The sequence below is a fragment of the Sphaeramia orbicularis genome, chromosome 5 (assembly GCF_902148855.1).
Source record: "Sphaeramia orbicularis chromosome 5, fSphaOr1.1, whole genome shotgun sequence".
Taxonomy (NCBI): domain Eukaryota; kingdom Metazoa; phylum Chordata; class Actinopteri; order Kurtiformes; family Apogonidae; genus Sphaeramia; species Sphaeramia orbicularis.
Window position 1 is genome coordinate 19,800,574 of NC_043961.1, and position 11,570 is coordinate 19,812,143.

Consider the following 11,570-nt stretch of genomic DNA (forward strand, 5'->3'; position numbering starts at 1 on the left):
AAATCTGTTTTGAATGCATTATTTCAATATTTGTATTTCAGCACATTGCCAAATACAAAGGAAAAGTGTGCCTTTTTCTTTCTCACATTTGGTACAGATATTAAGTGTGGCTGTATTGTATCTAAGTTTTCTCAGGAGATATATCGCAGTAATCTCAAGTGAGTATTAGTAGTTCTCAACTGCATTTAGCACATGCTTCCCCTGTCAGTGTTTTACTATTATGTTATGTTTTCAACTCACCGGCTGATAGGTCATGAGCTGCTGTGAAGGTTCTGTGTCCGGCGTCAGCTTTGTCTTTGTCGGCGTCTTCGTAAGCAATTTCTTCAAACATCTATTAAAAAATTACTTGTCACATACATTTCAATTTTTTTTTTTTAATGTAGCTTCCTTGGGACGATGTCTACAAAGTTTGTCCATAGTTGTGAGAAATTTAGATTTTTGAATTTTTGACAAATATTGTAAAAATGCCTTCACTTACAATGGTCCATATTTTAATGGCTCATAACATGTAAATGGTTACAGATATCACTCTAGTTCCTATTGATCACTGATAGAAGTCATATATGGACTTTGATTGAATTAGTTGAGTTCTCCTCCAGTGAAAGTACCACCCACTTCTATTGGCAGATTGATTTCCTGCATTCAGACCACAGGACTCAAACATAGAGACAGAACCTGACACCCTCACACATTTAAATTGTTATTGATTCTTCATAGAACATACTGGTGAGCTACAGGGCCACTGGTCCAGTTCTTTTTATTCTTTTCACGGCTGCATCAATGTGTGATTGAGTTTATTTGAAGTACTTTGCATTCTGATGAAATAGTTTAATCTACAGTGGTGCATTATGGTCTAGTGCAGTGTTTTGGGATTGCGATCCCACATGGGGTCGCCTAGAATTCAAATGGGATCACTTGAAACTTCTAGCAACTGATAAAAAAAAAGAAATACTAATAAAATATATTTTTTAAAGATTCAGTATATATTTATTACAATTAAAACACCACACACTTTTCCTGATAAAAATCAAGTTCAAATAAAATGAGGGCTATAATATCTGAGAGGGCATATCTAGACTGACCCAATCATGTGACCATTTGCGTCACTACACTTCAACCTGCCCGGACACAGTCACAGTCAGAAAACTGGACCGAACAGAAAATGGAAAGATTTCTTGGCCCACCTGGCCCTGCTAAGACATCTCTAAGAGAAACTGAGAAGCTGACACCAAAAAGGTGCATTATATATATTATATAGCTTAAATGTCATCTAAAATTAACATTTATTTGCAACATAGTATAGGAAACTATTACATGATCAAAAACAAATTAATTTTAGCAAAAAATTTATCTATTTTGAATGTCTGGAGTCACCAGAAATTTGTGATGTTAAAATGGGGTCACAAGCCAAAAAAGGTTGGGAACCACTGATCAAGTGTTACTGTCCTGTGACAACCACTGATCCAAGTTTTAACAGTGCTGCGTTCATTTTCCATTTCATTCTAGAGGGTTATGAAGGAGGAGAGGAATTCACTTCAACCTGTTAAAGATCATTTAATCTTTTGGTTTATCACAAACATCAACTGTGCACAAGCGCGGTTTTCATGTGAAAGGAAGGGGATTAAAAAAATTAAAAAGTGAAAGAAATTAAAGCTGTCTGACAAAAATTATGAAGATAAAAGTACATTGACCTCTGAGATGTCATGGAGGTCACACATAAAGACAGAAATACTCAGTGCAAGTTCCTGAAATGTGTACTTAAGCACCGTACGGCAGTAAACGGACTTCACATGATGTTATCTACAGCTTCATGTAAACAGCAGACTTCAGGCTTGGCGTGTATCCCAGTTATTTTCCTCCACAGCAGGTGGTGGGAGTTGGCCTCCACCCTCTGACAGGATTGGGTTGCACTCCTATCATACTTTCCAGGGAATCTATTGGTGCCCAATATTAATTAATCTTTCATCATGTAGTAGAACTGACTGGCACTCTGCAAGCCTTCATTTCACTCATTCTGCACACCCAGGGCCTGACCTTCAACTGCGGATATTTACTTAAAATTTACATGATGCAACAATCAAATTTCTCCTTAGAAACAAAAAAAAAACAAAAACATAAGACAAACAAACAGGCTTTAGCACAAACCAAAGTCTTTAATGTCTCCTCCAACAAACTGTGGACAACACATATACAAGATAGAGGTATCCAAACATGTCAAATAACAATATTTATTAATATCATTATTGTAACATTAATAAGATGGAATGTAGTAATCTCCATTCACGTTCCTTTTTTAACTTTTAGTTTATTTTATGAAACATGTCAAATAAATAAATAATTCTATATCATCTGTCTTTGTTACCTACATGAATATATTCTCTTTGAGTGAAGATGAACAGGGAAAGAAGGATGGCAGAATGAACAGAGAAGAATTGAAGGTGAGACATCTCTTCCTCTCTGTTCTCATACACATGCGACTCCTGCTCTGTTATCCAGTCCTGTCTGTCAAAACACAAACACACGCGTTCAGCTCAATGTGTTTGGGTGCATGTTCTGGATGTGCAAAATGCTTACACTTTCTTTGGAATCAGACACAAAATACTGTCTCAGCCTTCAGACTGCTTTTATTTGCTGCCAACCTTTTTTCCTGAACTGGGTTAAAAGGTTTCAAACAGAATGATGACAATAGGTAATCACTGCATCATGTACACAGATGGCTCTTCTATGTTACTCGCGGGTCTGCTTCATATCCCGAAGATGGACTCACAAAACAGGAACATCGAGAAGCACCAATGGCAACAGGGGGGTGGGGGGTCCGACTAAAGGTCAGCTACGACAAGCGTCATTTTTAAAGAGAAGAGAAAACTTAATGTCTCTCCTCTGTAGTTCAGGGTTTTTTTCAGTGTTTTTTGTGCGGCGACGTCTGATGATGTTTCTAGTCCTAGTCTGTGCTGTGGTTTTCCAGCTCAGAGATGATGGTAATGAGGTTCTGGAGACCAAAGATGTAGCCGCTGTCCTGGCCCTCGTGGACCACGCTGTCCTCCCGGTAATGTCTGCAGGTGGTGTGGGCAAAGTCTATCATCCTCACATCCACCACGGGGCTGCGGGGGTACGAGTGGGTCAGACCCACACCGGAGCCCCCCACCCCACTGCTGCTGCTGCTGCTGCTGCTGGAGCAACTGCTGCTGCCCTCACTAGACGTGGAGGGGCTGTGTGGAAAACCCAGAGCTCCTGCTACTTCTCCCACCTCCTCCCCTTCTTCCTCCTCCTGCTCCATTTGGGGTTCGGTTTCCACCTCCTCATCCTCGTCGTCGTCCTCTTCTTCAGAAAGTCCGTCCTCAGTGCGTCGCCGTGTGTGTTTTCTGTGAGGCGCTCCATCATAGATGATGAGGAGTGAACTAGAGTAGAAGCGGTACGATTCACAGGCTTCCAGGGCAGCTTGCATGTCTCTGAGCCTCCGCAGCACAGGAGAGAGAAGCTCATGGCGTAGGCGGCGTCCACTGTGGAAGAACTGGAGCAAAGCTTCTTTGAAGCCTGGCAGGGTCAGCTTACGGCCGTGGTACTTGTTCATGAACATCAGCTGGGCTGTGTCAGACTGGTACACCTGAAGAGGAACAGAAACATATTAGCACCTTGTCTGGTAAAGAAGTCATAACTTGTAACTAGAGCTATTTTTACCCCCATTTGTATAAACACCACTTTCATAAATGGACTTTTATCATGAACTTAAACCTGAAACACACAAAACTAAAACTCCCTGCTGATGCAGAGGATAAACTCTGTCTCAATTTGGATTTTTTTTCTAGTCACAAATTTCATAAGGGTAGTATACATTTATTACATTGCAAACTTTTTACTATAGTCATTACCCATAAGAATATCTGTGAGTTAAAAACTAAAATTAAAAACTTCATTCGTCATGTGAAAATTTTTACTATCTTTATTTTTACTTGTATATCTTTACTTATTTGGTTGTCTTTCTCCCACCACCAAGTGTGAAAATGTCCTACATTCCACACTCAGCAGTTTGGTAGTTCTATGTACATCATCTGGGTATTTATGGTCTAATGCATTTTTTTGTATGAATGAATTTAAACATGAAGTGTAACTAACACTGGTACTGAAAAAGGCCAAGGTACCCCAAAATACACAGAACTATTACTTTAATATTACTGAATATTTCATGGCTGAGATTGTGATGATTAAACCTAAATGGTTTAAACTTCAAAGAAAGACTTGATGGAATACTGAAAAAAATCAATATAATCAATCAGAGATACATTACTCTCTATGTACATTTTAAAACTGACCGTATGAAAAGTGGCTTAGTTTCCAGAGGGATGAAAATCGACAGTATAATCTGGCCCAAATGATGCCTCAAGAACATTGCAAAGTAAAGTAAAGTTAGAAATGCCACTGAAAACAGAATCGTCCAATGCTTTTTGCTAAAACAGTTAAATGTTTAGACAAACAGAATACTGTACTGTGGTTGTACAAATAAACAATGATACTTTATATTGAGACTTTAATCACATATTGACCAGTTCTCTCAATCATACTGAGATATAAGTTTTTTTCAGACGCCTCGACCTGACCTATTTCAAAGCCAAATTCACTTTTGGGACAGGTGCTCAGTTCTGCTTGTTGCTGCACATGAAGTCCTTACACAACACCCTGTCACTCAGGTTATTAAGCGGAGCCAGAAGCGAGGCCTGGCCTTGGCTCGGTGCCCACCTGCATGCCACAGAGACGGACTCCTATTGAGGCTGATGTGCTTTGCTGACATTTGCGGATCTGCACAGCCTTCTTCTCCTCTGAGGCATCATCCCCGTGCTGCCGTGTGCCCATCTTCAGATCCAACACACACGGCACAGTGTGCCGCCATGTCAGGTTCTCTAGCAAAATGAACTCTGGGACAGTGAGTCAAGGAAGAGAGACTGGTATCGAGTTCTGGTCATTAAATGTATCTTCATCATCTTTGAAAAACAAGCACAGACGATAATCTGATAATCACATTGCGAAAGTCTGACTGCTCATTTTATGTATCCACATCATAAAATGACACTCAGTATGCTGACATTTAACTTATCAGATGAAGCCTTGGATTCACTCACCATGACCTTTAGGTCAAAAAGATGAAATTAACCTTCAGATCAACTGGTGTCAATTTGGTGGTGACTGCAGGGTTAGTTTGTTTACTCCAAATCATATTGTCACCACAATATTACATAATGTTATCATACATTGCAGATTCTACTATGATAGCTACAGTTACATCTGTACCAGCTTTCAACTAAAACTGCTCAGTAAGGTCAGGTACAAATCAGTCTGATACTGATATGGGCTTGAACTGGATCCAATATGTGCTTTTATCAGAAAAAAATAATGACTTCACAACAATATCAAGTAACTAAGTGGAGTGCTTTAGAAAATCAACTCCATGGAACCAAGAAAGTGATCCCTTCACATCCTATTAGTTTCCTGACAGGCTATCAAGGCAGCCACATTCACGTCTCTATTGCATATAAATATGCAAGTGCCAAGATGAACTGATAGCTCAGTAAGTGAGAGCACATGCACGTTCTTTGGCCTGAAATCTGAAACACTTTCATAATTATTATTGCCTCTCTGCTGGTAAATAATTGATGTAAAAAAAACAAACTGTAAGAGTTTGGTTCTCAGTCAATGAAAGGATACTGTATTGGTTGCGGTGCTTGGCGTTCTCCTTCATCCTCTGCAGGTGCTGCTGGTGACACTTGAGACTCCAGGGGTTGTGTTTGAGTTGCGGTACAGCATTACTGTGGCTTCGCTCCAGTCGATAATAGAGAACCTCGGCCTGCTGCAGCCACTCCAGCTCCACATCCTCCTTATGAACACTAGACCGCAGAAAAAAAGGCCATGTTTGTACCTACAGCACATTGCACAAATGTATATGAAGCAAAAGGCACTACATGGCATATAAAGAGAAGCTCCACTGAGTGACAGTGGTATTGTATCTTCACTGCCATCCTTCCATTCAGATACCATTCTCCTGCTCTGCCTTTAAGCACCGTCCCTTCAGTAACATTCTCTCTGAGGTCAGGCTTGAATAAATCAGAGTTTGGTGTTTGTGTTCATGCACGGGCATGCATCTAATAAAGTTACATAAGCCTGAGGCTGTGACCTGTCCTCTGTCTGCCAAGGCTAAGGATCAGCCTCGCGCAGTATTTAAAGCCCGTTTGCCATAGGTTATGAGTGTAAGTCAAAGTGTGCGTCATCACATGATTAACATGAGTCTTTAAGCTGAAACTTTACCATTCATGGAAAAAATGCTTTAACAAGATACTTGTGTTTTGTCTATTATAAAAATGTATAAAATGTGGTTCATTAAACCCACATGTAGCATTAAAATACCTAAAAATCACTGAGCTTATGTTATATATTTGACATACATTCATATGCATTCTAATTTCCTCACTGTAATCACATTTTATTCGGACATGCATCACATCTCAGTCATTGAGCTAACATTACTATTTAATCTTACTTGCAGCTGTCACACAAGAATGAAACTACACATGGGTGGTGCAGTGCTGTGGTGGTTAGCACTCCCACTCCACAGCTACAAGGTTCCAGGCTCATAATGTTTATATAACTTCTATGTTCCCGCAGGTGTATATAGGTTAATTCTCCTGTCTGCCCTTGACCACAGTACTGATGAAGATCTGGAGTTTGTCCCCGAGCGCCTTCAACGACAGAAAACTGTTCCTAATGTGGCAAGTGCTAATGCTAATGCTAAGTGCTGGGTGGGTTTAGAGGCAGAATTTCCCTACAGGGATAATAAAGTGAGTTAACCTTGAACCTTTTATAGAAATATAGGTCAATAAATGTACTGTTAATGAGACTGGGAGCTATTTCACTCCACTTCATGAAATGTTCTGATAAATCAGGTTCAGTCACACTGTGTATATGCTTAGTGCCTCTTTTTTAGCAGAGGTGGTGACCTATATAACACTACAGCACCTGACAGTATTTTGATTACATGATGCATTTGAGTAACAACCACATCTTCTACTTCAACATCAATGACAATTTGTGAGTGCGCTGTTGTCTCTGCTGTGGGACAGTGTCTTGCATCTCACCTCTTGTCCTTGTCTTTGCGTGAGTGGCGGCTGCGACCATCTTTATAGTTCTCACTGTCCACAAGCAGAGAGGACGCCATCATTTTGCTCCACTTGAGCATCTTACTCTTGGGCTCGCTGTCGGCCGAGGGGTCCACATTCTCCAGATCTGCTGCTGGGTCACTATGCAGAGGGTAGGCGATCAGGCAAAGGTTGCCTTCTTCATCCTCCTCGAAGCTCACAGACACCACACCTGAAAAAGGGAAGGAAAGGGATGAAAGTCAATCTTATGGAACAGAAAAGAAAATATTCCACCACTAAGCAGACAAGATTAAAAAAAAAAAAAACACTTTATAGCAGGGTTTCTTTATCTAGATCTGTTCAAATTATCTGCTCCAAAGGCCCTTTGACAAGACAAATAGGAGAGGATACTTAGCTCTTAGAGCAGAAGAATGTCTGAATAAAACCACATATATTAGCATTTCAATGTGCATAGAGTGCTTTGTAAAGGTGTTCAGCCATGCACATGCACAAGACAAGATGCAGAGTAAAAAACAGCATGAGCATAAAAGACATGACGCTAAAAAGTACAATCAGAGGATCGTTTATTTATCAAACATTCTGTACAAGAGAAAATTATACGCAATGTACACATACACTATATGACAAATGGATTACTTTGATACATACAGTACTAAATGTTAAAGACATTACTTCTGCACAAACACAAGGTTAAATAACGAATTAAATGGCAAAGATTCCCGAAACCTCCAGATTCCATTCTAACATCTAATGTTTATTTACACAATTTCTCCGATGTGTTTATATCACAAACACCCGGACAATTCCCTGTGATGTCCCATAATATGGCTGTAGTTGAAAGTGAAAGAAATAAGGACTGCGAATGTCAAAATGAAGACAAAGGAGTCAAAATGCTGAAACAGGAAAACCGCTGGCACAAATTATTCATGGCACAGCATGAGAAAAAAAAAAAATCATCCTCAGTCAGCTGTAGCCTCATATTTTTGCGATCAAACTCAAAAAGCAGAAGGTGGGTTTGTAGAACAATCAGAGGAATGCTTTATATCACCTTTCACTGGGGACACAAAGGAAACAGCTGCAATGACCCGTGAAGCAACGTATTAGGTAACATTCAAAGGGATGTGTGGTGGTCGGAGGGGGATGGAGACAGATCAGGACACGATGGGAGAGCTTCTGGTGTCATTCACGTATTCTTACTCACTGTGTCAGACCCTAGTGTTGCTGCTCACTCCTCAAAAAGCACAGAAAACAGCTGGATTTTTCACAGTCTGTGGTGAGGAAGTGTGCTGGTAAACCAGTCCAGCAGTCTCTGTTTGTCAACGTCACTCTCACTGCTTCATTTTCAAAGATCCTGGAAAGGGTGTGGTAGTGGTGGTGGTGAGGAAGTCTTCAGTTTGTGGATGAATATACAGTCATTCAGAGGTTTTTTCAGGTGATGTCCTGGTTTGTCTCCAGCAGCTTTGAATGATCTAAATGTGGTAAAAGAGCAGTTCCCAGTCGCTAACCTGACTTACCTGCATTGGTGCATCTTCTCACAAACAGGACACTACAAGATGTCCTATTTGTAGAAGGCTTGCTGCAGCACCCCCCTGTGGCATCATTTGCTATATGCTGCACCTACAGAAACACTAAAGCATGAGCCGAAACCTTGTCTTTCTAAAAAAAAAAAAGATCACCCCCCTCATAATGTTGGCACAATATGGAAATCAAATGTCATGTCTGCAATTATTAATTCTCACCATACAAATGTACATGCAAGGCGGTAACGACATCATCAACAGTAACACAAAAGGTACATTACCTCTGTATTGTGGGGTGAACTTCCTCATTGCAGCAGGCAGACTTTTGTAGAACTGATGCTCGCGGGGGATGAGGGGTTTGCAGATGGTCTGGTCGCCAAAGCGCAGGACGCAGGAGTGCCCCCCCACCTGGTGCACGAAGGGCTCAAGCATCACCCCCTTCTCAATGTAGCACTGTTGGTGCTGCAGCTGGTTCTGCTGCTGCTGCTGCTGCTTTTGCTTTTGCTCTGCATCCATGGCCTCCTGGGCCTGAGCCTCCACAGCCGGACTCATCCTCCTCTGGCCCTGACCACACTGCCGCGGGCATTAGCCTCCTCACGCACGCACACACAATGTGGCGGGGGCCCTATCTGGCAGGGACTCGCACACACACACTCGCTCACACACTGCAGATCTGCAGAGGACTAGTCCTGGTGGCTCGCATTAAGAAGCCAGGTTTTTGCAAATTAATCCCACGATGTTTCTGAGGCTATTGATGTGGTGATGATCTTCTTCTTCCGCTGGTTGAAAACAAAGGACAGGAAGGAGGAAACAGGAGAAACAGAAGAAAAAGCTCAGATGTGGTGAATATATAATTCCTTTTTATCTCGTTGGCTGGAAATTCTTCTGTCCGAGCAGAGACAGCCAGCCCTTTTATGTCCTTCTAATGTTAAGGTTGGTCTGGTGCTGCAGCGGTAGGTAAGGCAAACAGACACAGATCCTGCCTGTGCCTCTGCTGCAGACTCAGAGCTCACTGACAGCACAGAGCTGGATCGCAACTGGTAAAGTCCTCACAAGCCTGATATTTGGCCCGCCCCCATCACAAGCAACGCACCAATCACGAGCCTTAAAAGCAGGTTGTTGGGTGGTAACCCTTTGAGGAAAGGGAGCGAGCAAACAAAGGCACGAGTGGGAGGGGGGGAGTCTGGGTGAAGGGAGAGAGAGCATAGAAGAATCAAAACAAGGAGGGAGGGTGAAGCTGAACTCAGCTGTTTTTCTCTGTGTGACAGCAGAGCTTTAATAATCTGACAGAACAAGATGCAACATTTTGGCATATAATGTAAAGTATGTAGAACAGGGGTGTTTAAAAAATGTCAATAATATGAACAACCTGAAATTTCTTAGGAAAAATGCTTCATTGACACACATGCATTACAACTCACAGATCACAGTGGATCTATAAATGCACTTACTTCTCTTAAGCCATTTCATGTTGTTCATATTTGCTCAGGTTATTCACATTTTTTGTGAATGGACAGTTTGTAAATGAAAACATTCTCATGTAATGTTACTTTTTTACAACAAAACAAAAAGAATAATTTCGAGTTGTCATTACTTGTAGGTTATTATGATAGTATTTTAATTGTCTCACCCACTTGAGATCAAATTATGTGAATGTCGGCACTGAATTAAAATGATTTTTACATCCTTGATTATTAATATCTCAGTGTAATTTTTGCATTTCACAGATTCATCCCACAGGCCAGATTGAACCCTTTGATGGGTGGTTTGGGCCCATGGGTCGTATGTTTGACTCCCACAAGGTGAGACAAGGATCACTGGCAAGTTTGCATACATTCAAATATACTGGTGTTATTCAAAATATGACAACATTCTTAATCTGGCACAAGCATCTTTTGTTTAACATTATACTCTAAATTATTATTTGGAACTGAGCATTTCCCAAGTACAATATAAGGAATATGCTGATATTATTTAGGTTATAGGAGCACTCATTCTTATAGGACATTTAGAATATGCATCTCTACACATACAGCGTTGTATCCACTTTCATCCAGCTCTTTGCTTTGTTCTTAGACTAACTAACCAATAGTCTGCAGAGCTGATATAGAGACACATGCCTAAAAGTAATGCCTGCATCCCTGATGAGAAGTCACACACCTGCTGCTTAACATTATGGAAGACTTGGACGTCAACTCTTTTATGGAAATAACACCAACAACTACGGCTAATATCAGCAGAAAAACCTCAGTTTATTCAGTTATAAATAAACAAGAATATTGGTGGAATACTGATTTTCATTAGCTATGCAAACAGTTTAGTAGTGGCTTAGTAAATTTTCAGAATAAGAGCAAAAACTGAATATGTTCTGCATGCTAATGTAATCAGTGTAACAAGGTCAGGAAAGAAAGAAATAGTATTTCAGGTAGAGAATGATGTTTTGCAGCTGAAAACACAACAGAAAAACTAAGAGCCTCTTATTTGTTTAAGGTTAATAAACAGACAAAAATGTCATCTGAAAACTGAAAGTGCAGAATTAATAAATATGTGTAATTTGATATCAAAAATTTCATCTGGTGCAGCAAAAAAATTACAATAAAATCCAAATACTGTTACTATACATACTGTATGTACTATATACTGTTAATAACACTGACATGAATCATCTCGGTTTATAATCCCAACAGTCCAGAATTAAAATAAAAGATATGTTTGTACTCTTTTAAGATGAAAAGAATATTAGTTCTGATCTACAATAAATAGCGACAGAGGCTGGGATGTGTTGCTGTGAAGACGGTGTGGGGAGAAGACGGGTGACATTAAGGGTTTGTTAAGAAGTCGTGTCATGGTCAGAGTGGAAACTGTAATCCTCATCTCGCAGACTCACACCCTCCAGTCCTTCTTGACA

At 40.5% G+C, this 11,570-nt stretch overlaps 1 protein-coding gene across 1 annotated transcript; it reads right to left on the reverse strand.

The window, feature by feature from the left end:
• Positions 1 to 2,131: 2,131 nt before the first annotated feature.
• LOC115418895 (inositol hexakisphosphate kinase 2-like) lies at positions 2,132 to 9,693 on the reverse strand. Its single transcript, XM_030133427.1, has 5 exons — positions 8,944 to 9,693; positions 7,122 to 7,353; positions 5,698 to 5,876; positions 4,735 to 4,910; positions 2,132 to 3,604 (listed from the first exon to the last, which is right to left on the reverse strand). Exons 1-5 carry the CDS (start codon positions 9,212 to 9,214, stop codon positions 2,942 to 2,944), a joined length of 1,521 nt encoding a protein of 506 aa, XP_029989287.1. The 5' UTR covers positions 9,215 to 9,693; the 3' UTR covers positions 2,132 to 2,941.
• Positions 9,694 to 11,570: the final 1,877 nt, after the last annotated feature.